At 33.3% G+C, this 15,000-nt stretch overlaps 1 protein-coding gene across 1 annotated transcript in view; it reads right to left on the bottom strand.

Annotated features, from left to right (window-relative positions):
• The window catches only part of LOC137648680 (ras-related protein Rab-32-like), a 273,560-nt gene that overhangs the window by 4,366 nt on the left and 254,194 nt on the right, over positions 1 to 15,000 (bottom strand). The window contains exon 5 of the mRNA XM_068381692.1: positions 3,162 to 3,283. Coding sequence (XP_068237793.1) covers positions 3,162 to 3,283 — 122 coding nt within the window. The remainder of the gene's footprint in view (positions 1 to 3,161; positions 3,284 to 15,000) is intronic.

Below are 15,000 nucleotides of genomic sequence, written 5' to 3'. Positions count from 1 at the left end.
CTTATGCAGGTTAACTTTAGTTAGTAGTTACAGAAATGTCTGTATTAATATTTCAATAAAGTATACTTGTACAGATGCTAACGTACCAAGTTGTATATCAAACATCTTTGAATCTACACACATTTTACGTAGGATAAAATTGGTATAGATTTTTCTACAATACTTACTTTTGAAATATATTTATAACTCTCCTACCTTTATTTCCTCCACTGATTATCACACATATTACTATGATGTCCACAATTTACTTAAACACAAAGTTAACCACCGGGAAGCTTAATACACTGGGTTGCAGGTTTTCCATGATTTACACTGATGTCTTTTGCTCAAGAACAAAATAATAAAAAAACAACTCATATCTTGACTGACACTTCCTAAGGACAGCATTCAGAGGAGGTTCTTAAATGACATACGAAGTCGTTTGTTAGCTCGAATATTTATCAGAACCTAAGCTTTGTTGTTGAAGGTGTCGTTTTGGTTGAGGTCACGGAACCTTTCTGTTAGATCAAGTAGGCCTATCGAAAATGACCTTTAAAACATGAATATGCTAATGTAATTAAGGAACATAATAGTTAACGAAGATATGAAATATAAGCAGGCTTATAATGAGGAAATTAAGGAAACAATTTAGTCTCGTAAGGGGAATTTAACGAAATGATAGATTATCATGGATCTTGAAAGCCAGCTTTAAGTGGGTAAATCTATACTTATTAAGTGAAGTTCTGTTATAGATAACCATAAACCCACATTTTATATCAATAGGTTATTTTATATTGAATAGCTTTGATCATACAACTAAACTTGTCGTTACCCTTTCCCTAAAACGAAGCCAGCAATCACTTCAAAATGATGAATAATGCCTTAAAAATACAGAGTTTACTGTAAGTTCTTAGCTTTTATAAATATGTAAATGCAATCTGTTTTACTAATGATTTCACCCTTGTGTTGCGTCTTCCTTTTATTCTATCACATTCAACTCGCTTGTTTCCCAAATCCTAATCTCCTTAGCCTTTCTCTGCATCACGTCCCTTTTCTCTAAGCCTAATACCAAGCTTCATTAAACTCTATGTAAGAACGAAAAGGTCACACAAATGCTTAGACTCATTGTGCATTTAATACCTTAGACCTTGATGTGTAAAATCCTTGTGAGTCATTGGTTACAGGTTTATTAGAATATTTATTTTATATCTTCCCAGGCCAATGCCTGATGGATAAACATTTTACAGAAGCAAAGGAACAGTTGATAGAAGATATTACATCATCATCATCATCATCATCTCTTCCTACGCCTATTGACGCAAAGGGCCTCGGTTAAATTTCACCAGTCGTCTCTATCTTGAGCTTTTAATTCAATACTTCTTCATTCATCATATCCTGCTTCGTGCTTCATAGTCCTCAGCCATCTAGGCCTGGGTCTTCCAACTCTTCCAGTGCCTTGTGGAGCCCAACTGAACGTTTGGTGAACTAATCTCTCTTGGGCAGTGCGAAGAGCATGCCTAAACCATCTCCATCTACCCCACATCATGATCTCATCCACATACGACACTCTAGTAATCTCTCTTATAGTTTTATTTCTAACCCTGTCTTGCCATTTAACTTCCAATATCCTTCTGAGGGCTTTGTTCTCAAATCTACTAAATCTATTGGAGATTGTTTCATTGTCATACCATGTCTCATGTCCATAGAGTAACACCGAATTCACTAAACTGATATATGGTCTGATTTTTTATATGTAATTTCAGGCGATTCGATACCCAAATATTTAGCGGAAAAAATTCCATTCTTAGTTAGAAATCTTCTTTCCAATTCATTGGGGTCATGGAACAGATTCACGACTGATATCATTATTGTTCTTAAAGTATTTTTATATTGATTGATCGTTACTTCTCATACAGTTTACTTATTTCCTTATTTCCTTTCCTCAGAGGGCTATTTTTTCCTGTTGGAGCCCTTGGGTTTATAGCATCCTGCTTTTCCAACTATGGTTATAGCTTAGCTAATAATAATAATAATAATAATAAAGATAATAATAATAACAACAACAACAACAACAACAACAATAATAATAATAATAATAATAATAATAATAATAATAATAGTCATATAGATCATGAAAAAGTTTATTTACGAATGATATTAGCAATAGTCAAATGCATTTATTATCATCAGCAAAGAGCTTAGTCATTTACATTTCATTACTAAACTGCATCCTTTTTTTTTCTTTTTTTTTTTAGAATTCCGCTGTCCTTTGACCCAACTTAGGGACGTATGATTGTTCTGCCAAAAAAAAAAAAAAAAAAAAAAAACTTTCAGACTACAACTGTTTCTCTTTCCCTGTTGGTTCCTTTTCCCAGAACAATTCTATAGTTTTTATAGTTTTATAGTTTTTATAGTTTATATAGGAAAGATCTAATTTAATGTTGTGATTGTTTTTTAAATGTTTTATTTTGATTGTTCATGACTTCTATTGTAGTTTATTTATTTCCTTGTTTCCTTTCCTCAGTGGGATATTTTGCCCTGTTAGAGCCCTTGGGCTTGATGCAGTCCCTACTTTTCCAACTAGGGTTATAGCTTAGCTTATAAAATAATAATAATAATAATAATAATAATAATAATAATAATAATAATAATAATAATAATAATAATAATAATAATTACTTATCAGTCGTACCTCATCTTACTAATGTTCCAAGGTAAATGTCGGAATTTTCTACGCAATTTTCTATCCTGATCTTCATTATATAATATTTGTTGATGACGACCACATCATGACAACAAGTTTATTGCCAGATAATTTCGAGTGATTTTGCAGTGGAACTAAGAGTGGTAGATGATTGATAGATTTTTCACTCTTTATCTGTTATCTCTTTTATTTCCATTCTATATCGTTTTCCTTGAGTAATTTTGCTCACCAATTCAATGGTCTTTTAGGTTGTTTGCACATAAGCATTTTTTTTTATTTTAATTTCAAACAATATTTGTTACAATGCTGGTAGGCTAGTAAGCCTAGTTGAGAAACGTTGAGTCTGGTCACTATCTGGATAGGAGACCACTTAGAAGACGCAGGTTACTTTGATACATGAACATTCGCGATGTAGAATATGGGCTGGACAATAATAAACTAATAGAAATTGAAACACTAAAACATCTGAATACTTTACCTCATAGAGTCAGTGACCATCAGCCCTTCCTTCGCCGAGGTTTCTGTCCATCCCGTGAAGTTATGATCTTTATACAGCTTCTCTATTTCCAGCTGGTCCACTTGCCTGTGCGGTAAGTCACACTGAAATGAAGGAAACGAGGTAAATCACACTGAAAGGAATTAAATGAGATAAGTCACACTGAAAGGAATGAAATGAGGTAAATCACTCTAAACGGAATGAAATGGGGTAAGTCACACTGAAAGGAATGAAATGAGGTAAACCACACTGAAAGGAATGAAATGAGGTAAGTCACACTGAAATGAAGGAAATGGGATAAGTCACACTGAAAGGAATGAAATGAGGTAAATCACACTGAAAGGAATGAAATGAGATAAGTCACACTGAAAGGAATGAAATGAGGTAAATCACTCTAAACGGAATGAAATGGGGTAAGTCACACTGAAAGGAATGAAATGAGGTAAACCACACTGAAAGGAATGAAATGAGGTAAGTCACACTGAAATGAAGGAAATGAGATAAGTCACACTGAAAGGAATGAAATGAGGTAAATCACACTGAAAGGAATGAAATGAGGTAAGTCACACCGAAAGGAATGAAATGAGGTAAGTCACACTGAAATGAATTAAATGAGGTAAATCACACTGAAAGGAATAAAACGAGGTAAATCACACTGAAAGGAATGAAATGAGGTAAATCACACTGAAAGGAATGAAATGAAGTAAGTCAAACTGAAATGAATGAAATGAGGTAAGTCACAATCTAATGAGTGAAATGGGGTAAATCACACTGAAAGGAATGAAATGAGGTAAGTCACACTGAAAGGAATGAAATGAATTAAATCACACTGAAAGGAATGAAATGAGGTAAGTCACACCGAAATGAAGGAAATGCGGTAAGTTACACTGAAATGAATGATATGAGGTAAGTCAAACTGAAATGAAGGAAATGAGGTAAGTCACAATCTAATGAGTGAAATGAGGTAAATCAATCTGAAAGGAATGAAATGAGGTAAGTCACACTGAAAGGAATGAAATGAGGTAAATCACACTGAAAGGAATGAAATGAAGTAAGTCAAACTGAAATGAATGAAATGAGGTAAGTCACAATCTAATGAGTGAAATGGGGTAAATCACACTGAAAGGAATGAAATGAGGTAAGTCACACTGAAAGGAATGAAAAAAAGTAAATCACACTGAAAGGAATGAAATGAGGTAAGTCAAATTGAAAGGAATGAAATGAGGTAAGTCACACTCTAATGAGTGAAATGAGGTAAATCACACTGAAATGAATGATATGAGGTAAGTCACACTGAAAGGAATGAAATGAGGTAAGTCACACTGAAAGGAATGAAATGAAGTAAATCACACTGAAAGGAATGAAATGAGGTAGGTCACATTGAAAGGAATGAAATGAGGTAAGTCACAATCTAATGAGTGAAATGAGGTAAATCACACTGAAATGAAGGAAATGAGGTAAGTCACAATCTAATGAGTGAAATGAGGTAAATCACACTGAAAGGAATGAAATGAGGTAAATCACACTGAAAGGAATGAAATAAAGTAAGTCAAACTGAAATGAATGAAATGAGGTAAGTCACAATCTAATGAGTGAAATGGGGTAAATCACACTGAAAGGAATGAAATGAGGTAAGACACACTGAAAGGAATGAAATGAGGTAAGTTACACTGAAATGAATGAAATGAGGTAAGTCACAATCTAATGAGTGAAATGATATAAATCACACTGAAAGGAATGAAATGAGGTAAGTCACACCGAAATGAAGGAAATGAGGTAAGTTACACTGAAATGAATGAAAAGAGGTAAGTCACAATCTAATGAGTGAAATGAGGTAAATCACTCGGAAAGGAGTGAAATGAGGTAAGTCACACGAAAAGGAATGAAATGAGGTAAGTCACACTGAAAGGAATGAAATGAGGTAAGTCACACCGAAATGAAGGAAATGAGGTAAGTTACACTGAAATGAATGAAATGAGGTAAGTCACAATTTAATGAGTGAAATGAGGTAAATCACTCGGAAAGGAGTGAAATGAGGTAAGTCACACTGAAAGTAATGAAATGACGTAAGTCACAATCTAATGAGTGAAATGAGGTAAATCACACTGAAAGGAATGAAATGAGGTAAGTCACACTGAAAGGAATGAAATAAGGTAAATTACACTGAAAGGAATGAAATGTGATAAGTCACACTGAAATGAAGGAAATGAGGTAAGTTACACTGAAATGAATGAAATGAGGTAAGTCACACTGAAATGAAGGAAATGAGGTAAGTTACATTGAAATGAATGAAATGAGGTAAGTCACAATCTAATGAGTGAAATAAGGTAAATCACCCTGAAAGGAATGAAATGAGGTAAGTCACACTGAAAGGAATGAAATGAGGTAAGTCACAATCTAATGAGTGAAATGAGGTAAATCACACTGAAATGAATGACATGAGGTAAGTCACACTGAGAAAAATGAACTGAAGTAAATCACACTGAAATGAATGAAATAAGGTAAGTCACACTGAAAGGAATGAACCGAGGTAAGTCACACTGAAATGAAGGAAATGGGGTAAGTTACACTGAAATGAACGAAATGAGGTAAGTCACACCGAAATGAAATGAAGGAAATGAGGTAAGTTACACTGAAATGAATGAAATGAGGTAAGTCACAATTTAATGAGTGAAATGAGGTAGATCACACTGAAAGGAATGAATTGAGGTAAGTCACACTGAAAGGAATGAAATGAGGTAAATCACACTGAAGGGAATGAAATGAGGTAAGTCACACTGAAATGAAGGAAACGAGGTAAATCACACTGAAATAAAGGAAATGAGGTAAATCACACTGAAATGAATGAAATAAGGTAAGTCACAATCTAATGAGTGAAATGAGGTAAATCACACTGAAAGGAATGAAATGAGGTAAGTCACACTGAAAGGAATGAAATAAGGTAAGTCACACTAAAATGAAGGAAATGAGGTAAGTTACACTAAAATGAATGAAATGAGGTAAGTCAAATCTATTGAGTGAAATGAGGTAAATCACACTGAAAGGAATGAAATGAGGTAAGTCACACTGAGAGAAATGAACTGAAGTAAATCACACTGAAAGGAATGAAATAAGGTAAGTCACAATGAAAGGAATGAACCGAGGTAAGTCACACCGAAATGAAGGAAATGGGGTAAGTTACACTGAAATGAATGAAATGAGGTAAGTCACACCGAAATGAAATGAAGGAAATGAGGTTAGTTACACTGAAATGAATGAAATGAGGTAAGTCACAATTTAATGAGTGAAATGAGGGAAATCACACTGAAAGGAATGAAATGAAGTAAGCCACACTGAAAGGAATGAAATGAGGTAAATCACACTGAAAGGAATGAAATGAAGTAAGTCAAACTGAAATGAATGAAATGAGGTAAGTCACAATCTAATGAGTGAAATGGGGTAAATCACACTGAAAGGAATGAAATGAGGTAAGTCACACTGAAAGGAATGAAATGAGGTAAGTTACACTGAAATGAATGAAATAAGGTAAGTCACAATCTAATGAGTGAAATGAGGTAAATCACACTGAAAGGAATGAAATGAGGTAAGTCACACCGAAATGAAGGAAATGAGGTAAGTTACACTGAAATGAATGAAATGAGGTAAGTCACAATTTAATGAGTGAAATGAGGTAAATCGCTCGGAAAGGAGTGAAATGAGGTAAGTCACACTGAAAGTAATGAAATGACGTAAGTCACAATCTAATGAGTGAAATGAGGTAAATCACACTGAAATGAAGGAAATGAGGTAAGTCACAATCTAATGAGTGAAATGAGGTAAATCACACTGAAAGGAATGAAATGAGGTAAGTCACACTGAAAGGAATGAAATAAGGTAAATCACACTGAAAGGAATGAAATGTGATAAGTCACACTGAAATGAAGGAAATGAGGTAAGTTACACTGAAATGAATGAAATGAGGTAAGTCACACTGAAATGAAGGAAATGAGGTAAGTTACATTGAAATGAATGAAATGAGGTAAGTCACAATCTAATGAGTGAAATAAGGTAAATCACCCTGAAAGGAATGAAATGAGGTAAGTCACACTGAAAGGAATGAAATGAGGTAAGTCACAATCTAATGAGTGAAATGAGGTAAATCACACTGAAATGAATGACATGAGGTAAGTCACAATCTAATGAGTGAAATGAGGTAAATCACCCTGAAAGGAATGAAATGAGGTAAGTCACACTGAAATGAATGAAATGAGGTAAGTCACAATCTAATGAGTGAAATGAGGTAAATCACACTGAAAGGAATGAAATGAAGTAAGTCACACTGAAAGGAATGAAATAAGGTAAGTCACACTAAAATGAAGGAAATGAGGTAAGTTACACTAAAATGAATGAAATGAGGTAAGTCACAATCTAACGGGTGAAATGAGGTAAATCACACTGAAAGGAATGAAATGAGGTAAGTCACACTGAGAAAAATGAACTGAAGTAAATCACACTGAAAGGAATGAAATAAAGTAAGTCACACTGAAAGGAATGAACCGAGGTAAGTCACACCGAAATGAAGGAAATGGGGTAAGTTACACTGAAATGAATGAAATGTGATAAGTCACACCGAAATGAAATGAAGGAAATGAGGTAAGTTACACTGAAATGAATGAAATGAGGTAAGTCACAATTTAATGAGTGAAATGAGGTAGATCACACTGAAAGGAATGAAATGAGGTAAGTCACACTGAAATGAAGGAAACGAGGTAAATCACACTGAAATAAAGGAAATGAGGTAAATCACACTGAAATGAATGAAATAAGGTAAGTCACAATCTAATGAGTAAATGAGGTAAATCACACTGAAAAGAATGAAATGAGGTAAGTCACACTGAAAGGAATGAAATAAGGTAAGTCACACTAAAATTAAGGAAATGAGGTAAGTTACACTAAAATGAATGAATGAGGTAAGTCAAATCTATTGAATGAAATGAGGTAAATCACACTGAAAGGAATGAAATGAGGTAAGTCACACTGAGAGAAATGAACTAAAGTAAATCACACTGAAAGGAATGAAATAAGGTAAGTCACAATGAAAGGAATGAACCGAGGTAAGTCACACCGAAATGAAGGAAATGGGGTAAGTTACACTGAAATGAATGAAATGAGGTAAGTCACACCGAAATGAAATGAAGTAAATGAGGTAAGTTACACTTAAATGAATGAAATGAGGTAAGTCACAATTTAATGAGTGAAATGAGGGAAATCACACTGAAAGGAATGAAATGAAGTAAGCCACACTGAAAGGAATGAAATGAGGTAAATCACACTGAAAGGAATGAAATGAGGTAAGTCACACTGAAATGAAGGAAACGAGGTAAATCACACTGAAATGAAGGAAATGAGGTAAATCACACTGAAAGGAATGAAATGAGGTAAGTCACAATCTAATGAGTGAAATGAGGTAAATCACACTGAAAGGAATGAAATGAGGTAAGTTACACTAAAATGAAGGAAATGAGGTAAATCACACTGAAAGGAATGAAATGAGGTAAATCACACTGAAATGAAGGAAATGAGGTAAGTTACACTAAAATGAATGAAATGAGTTAAGTCACAATCTAATGAGTGAAATGAGGTAAATCACTCTAAAAGGAATGAAATTGAGTAAGTTACACTGAAAAGAATGAAATGAGGTAAGTCACATTGAAAGGAATGAAATGAGGTATGTCACATTGAAAGGAATGAAATGAGGTAAGTCACATTGAAAGGAATGAAATGAGGTAAGTCACACCGGAATGAAGGAAATGAAGTAAGTTACACTGAAATAAATGAAATGAGGTAAGTCACAATCTAATGAGTGAAATGAGGTAAATCATACTGAAAGGAATGAAATGAGGTAAGCCACAATGAAAGGAATGAAATGAGGTAAGTCACACTGAAAGGAATGAAATGAGGTAATTCACACCGAAATGAAGGAAATGCGGTAAGTTACACTGAAATGAATGAAATGAGGTAAGTCAAACTGAAATGAAGGAAATGAGGTAAGTCACAATCTAATGAGTGAAATGAGGTAAATCACTCTGAAAGGAATGAAATGAGGTAAGTCACACTGAAAGGAATGAAATGAGGTAAATCACACTGAAAGGAATGAAATGAAGTAAGTCAATCTGAAATGAATGAAATGAGGTAAGTCACAATCTAATGAGTGAAATGGGGTAAATCACACTGAAAGGAATGAAATGAGGTAAGTCACACTGAAAGGAATGAAATGAAGTAAATCACACTGAAAGGAATGAAATGAGGTAAGTCACATTGAAAGGAATGAAATGAGGTAAGTTACACTGAAATGAATGAAATGAGGTAAGTCACAATCTAATGAGAGAAATGGGGTAAATCACACAGAAAGGAATGAAATGAGGTAAGTCACACTGAAAGCAATGAAATGAGCTAAATCACACCGAAATGAAGGAAATGAGGTAAGTTACACAGAAATGAATGAAATGAGGTAAGTCACAATCTAATGAGTGAAATGAGGTAAATCACACTGAAAGGAATGAAATGAGGTAAGTCACACTGAAAGGAATGAAATAAGGTAAATCACACTGAAATGAATGAAATGAGGTAAGTCACACTGAAATGAATGAAATGAGGTAAGTTACACTGAAATGAATGAAATGAGGTAAGTCACAATCTAATGAATGAAATGAGGTAAATCACACTGAAAGGAATGAATCGAGGTAAGTCACACTGAAAGGAATGAAATGAGGTAAATCACACTGAAAGGAATGAAATGAGGTAAGTCACACTGAAATGAATGAAATGAGGAAAGTCACCCTGAAATTAAATAAATGAGGCAAGTCACAATCAAATGAATGAAATGAGATAAATCACACTGAAAGGGAATGGAATGAGTTAAGTCACACTGAAATGAATGAAATGAGGAAAGTCATACTGAAATAAATGAAATGAGGAAAGTCACCCTGAAATGAATTAAATGAGGTAAGTCACAATCAAATGAATGAAATGAGATAAATCACACTGAAAGGAATGGAATGAGTTAAGTCACACTGAAATGAATGAAATGAGGAAAGTCATACTGAAATGAATTAAATGAGGTAAGTCACAATCAAATGAATGAAATGAGATAAATCACACTGAAAGGAATGGAATGAGTTAAGTTATACTGAAATGAATGAAATGAAAAAAGTCATACTGAAATGAATGAAATGAGATAAGTCACAATCAAATGAATGAAATGAGATAAATCACACTGAAAGGAATGAAATGAGTTAGGTCACACTGAAATGAATGAAATGAGGAAAGTCATACTGAAATGAATGAAATGAGGAAAGTCACACTGAAATGAATGAAATGAGGTAAGTCACAATCAAATGAATGAAATAAGGTAAATCATACTGAAATGAGTGAAATGAGGTAGGTAACACTGAAATGAATGAAATGAGGAAAGTCATACTGAAATTAATGAAATGAGGTAAATCACACTGAAAGGAATGACATGAGGTAAGTCACACTAAAATGAAGGAAATGAGGTAAGTCACGCTGAAAGGAATGAATCGAGGTAAGTCTCACTGAAAGGAATTAAATGCATTCAAATTATTCAATATAAAAATAAGGCTTATGAAAAGTTGATGTGAAATGCGGGTGGTTTCAAATCCTTTGATATGTTTGTAGTTGATTGTTTGAAGAAGTTTTAAACAAGTTAAATGAAGCTCTGAGATTATTGAAAGCACTCATCCATACAGAGGATAATGATATTGAAAAAACTTCATTTGTAATCCTTTTTATCTATTGGTAGAACTCAAAAAACTCACAATGAGAGCAATGTTTTAATCACGACATAAATACACGTACTGATGAATGTGATAACCGAGTTTGTCTAGTTTAAAGGTTTAAAGGCCACTCATGAATGGCAGAGGCAAGAGGCAGTAACACAGCCTAAACAAGCATGACAGTGCCTTAGTGACTGACCATATATACTGTACATATGATCAGTGCCCAAGCCCCCTTTCCACCCAAGCTAAGACCAGGTAGGGCCAGGCAATGGCTGCTGATGACTCAGCGGGTAGACCTATAGACTCCCCCAAACACCCATCCTTAGCTCACAAGGATGGTGAAGTTACAGCGATCAAAGGAACTAACGAGTTTGAGAGGGACTTGAACCCCAGTCTGGCGATCAATAAGCAAGGACGTTACCAACGGGCTATCACAACCCTAGTTTTCTAATATTTAAGAATAACTGGAAATTGATTACACTAATAAAGTTCTTTGGAACATTTAGCAACACTTAACCTATCGCCAAATGCCTCGGTGAGAAGGAAAATAAACTTATGTAGAAAATATTATATTCTTAGGCAGATTTTTGCCATTTTAAATACCCCTGAAGCCGAGTAACATCCCATTTGATTATTTCTTTTTATCTGTCTATTTGTCTTTTTATCTGAACTATCTTTATTTGTTAGATCCATTGTGCTTAAAGCATCTTGCTTTTCCAACTAGATTATAGTTTAGCTTGTAATAATAATAATAATAATAATAATAATAATAATAATAATAATAATAATAATAATAATAATAATTGATACAAGATAGTTTCACTATTGATAGCGTTGGGTCGACAAATAAAACAGTAACTATAATCCATTTCTTTTAGCGAGTCATATTTGCACCGACTCGCAGCGGTGTCCTTTTAGCTTGGAAAAGTTTCCTGATCGCTGATTGGTTGGACAAGATAATTCTAACCAATCAGCAACCAGGAAACTTTTCCTAGCTAAAAGGGCACCGTTGCGAGTCGGTGCAAATATGACTCGCTAAAAGAAATGGACTATAGATCATTATAGTTCTTAAAGAGAAAGTCTATTCCCAGCAATAGCTGACGCCTTTGCTTTACTCATTTTCTCTAGGTATCAAATGTGGAACTGATTTCCCCTTGTGGTTTAAACTTTTTTTTTTTTTAATTTGTTCACCCGCGTAGATGGTTAAAGGTGTCTGATTTCAGTTTAATCAGAATAGATGCTCACCAGAACGTCAGCCGGGCAAGCCCAACCACCCACTGTGGTTCCCAACCACAGCAGTGCCCTCTCCAATAAACAGCTAACTCACAGTCCCAGGCTGGGATCGATCTGTTGCCATGCGAATGCAAGGTGACTACGTTACCGCTGTACTAGTCAGGAGGCCACTCATATAACCCCCTCATATTAGCCCCAGACCTCTGCAGAGAAAATTTTTTTAAGCATATTACGAAGCATATTACTGTACAGATCCATAGGAGGTGCTTATTTTATCTGAGAAATCCATCACAATACGAAATCTTGAAAAAAGACAGATTGCAATTTTATACAATAAAAATATTTTATATCTAATACAAATACAATAGTATTAGCCAGTATTTGTTGATATGCATTTCACCAAATGATATTATTATTATTATTATTATCATTATTATTATTATCATCATTATTATTATCATTACTATTAGCCACATTACAACCTTATTATTATTATTATTATTATTATTATTATTATTATTATTATTATTATTATTATTATTATTAGCAGCAGTAGTAGTAGTGGTATTAACAGTAGTAGTAGTGGTAGCCACGCTGCAACCCTAATTTTAAAAGCAAAATATTACAATTGTAGCCCAAGTGTAACAAATTTGAACTTCTCAAGTTCCACTGATTCAACCATGTGATTGGTAAGATTATTCCACAATCTGATCACAGCGGGAATAAAACAGAATTATGTGTAGCACAGTCTTATGATGGAAAAGGCAAGGCTGTTTGACTTAACTGCACTCATGGTATATAGTCTATTCACACAGGAAGGTACTTTTGTGATCTACACAAGGTCTGGAAACTAGATTTTTACATAAAAAACAGGAATCATATTTTGACCAAGAGATCTCAGATTTTGGACCCAGGACAAGTTTAATTATTTTGATTCAATTTTTATTTTGCAGAAATTGTTGTATTATTTCAGAAAATGAAAACAGAAAACACAAGTAATATATCTTCCTAATATTATCCAGGTTACTACTAAACTAAATGAGCTTAGAATGTTTTGGAGTTTCGAAGGAAAAGCATGTTCAGTCTTACAGGCTTAATGCTTAATTATAAGTCAAAATTTGTATGCTTTTTTGATTACCGAGGCTTTTTTGTCTGCGTATATTATATTTCATTGCCCCCTTTTCCTTGATGTTGGTAATATGAACTTTTATAATGGTCTGTGATGAATCAAGAATTCATATGACTTAAAATGGTTTAACTCAAATCAGATATAAACTCTCCAAAATAATTCATACTGCTTTGATAATTCGAGTTAAATGTGGATTTAGCTCTTAGATATTTTTGAAATATGTATAAAAGATCATAGAAATTAGGCAGTTTGGGGTTAATGATAACAGGTATTATCAGCAATTGATATGTATCTATCTATCTATCTCTCTCTCTATCTATCTATCTATCTATCTATATATATACATATTATGTATGTATATATATATATATATATATATATATATATATATATATATATATATATATATATATATATATATATGTGTGTGTGTGTGTGTGTGTTTGTGTATTAAATAATCAATACTAGATAATTGATCAGAGTGCACAGCTGAAGTCATTTGCCAATGACTTCAATGTATTCTCTATAGATTTATGTATATAGGTAGACAGACACGAACTCATTCAAACACAAATAGAAATGTATTTATATATATATATATATATATATATATATATATATATATATATATATACATACATATATATATACATATATATATGATAAATTTTGCACATTTTTACGTGTTTTTCACATTCGTGGCCGAATGGGTTAGTCACTGTCTATATAAGCTTGCCGACCAGGGTTCGATTCCCGGCCGGAGCCAAGCTCTTGTCTTTGTGAGATTTCGCCTGGGGCTCTGATCCCGAGGTCGTTAAGAGAATCCAGACATTAATATATCAAAATATATATGGCTTATTTGAATATATATATATATATATATATATATATATATATATATATATATATATATATATATATATATATATATATATATATATATATACATATATATGCCTATATAAATATATAGTTATATAATATATATGTATATATATATATATATATATATATATATATATATATATATATATATATATATATATATATATTAGGCTTTGGTGATACACTCGTTTTTAACCTTTTTTCTACCTGCTTTCTTAACGAATGATTAAATCTCTTTATTGGTAAATGCAGCCACGATGAACAAGTAAATTTGTAAGTCACACGCAATTTTTTTTATCTATTCCAAGTCTGATAAAAGAAAAAAAAATATCGGGAAAAAAGAGGTTCAGCAACGGAAGATATGATAGACGTACCCCTCAAAGTTGGAAAATTATAGTGAATAATGAAAATAACAACATGGAAAATCTAATGAATAATAATCGATGGTTAAAAAAGTGGTCACTGAAAAATGTAAGGATGTCACCTGGGGGAAAGAGCAGGTCTGTCTCTGAGACCAATAGAGCACTGGCCGAAATAGTAAGGGTGGAAAACTGAGATGTTATACAGCTGGAATGATTTAAGAAAATATGAAAAAGCAGTCATTCATTATAACAAATATCTACTTACTTTTCCCTATAGAATATAGTTCTCTATTCAATGTACCCATCAACCCAATTTGGGGGAAATGATTGATTGATTGATTATGAGTTATCTGGCATCCTGACATTTGGGGGGTATGAATATATTTACTCTTTTACAGGGCTACAAACTAATTTACTCTTTCACGGGGCTACAA

Source organism: Palaemon carinicauda, chromosome 10 (genome assembly GCF_036898095.1).
Source record: "Palaemon carinicauda isolate YSFRI2023 chromosome 10, ASM3689809v2, whole genome shotgun sequence".
In the NCBI taxonomy this organism is placed as follows: Eukaryota; Metazoa; Arthropoda; class Malacostraca; order Decapoda; family Palaemonidae; genus Palaemon; species Palaemon carinicauda.
Note: the sequence above shows the minus strand (reverse complement) of the source record. Positions and strands in the feature narration are given on the sequence as shown.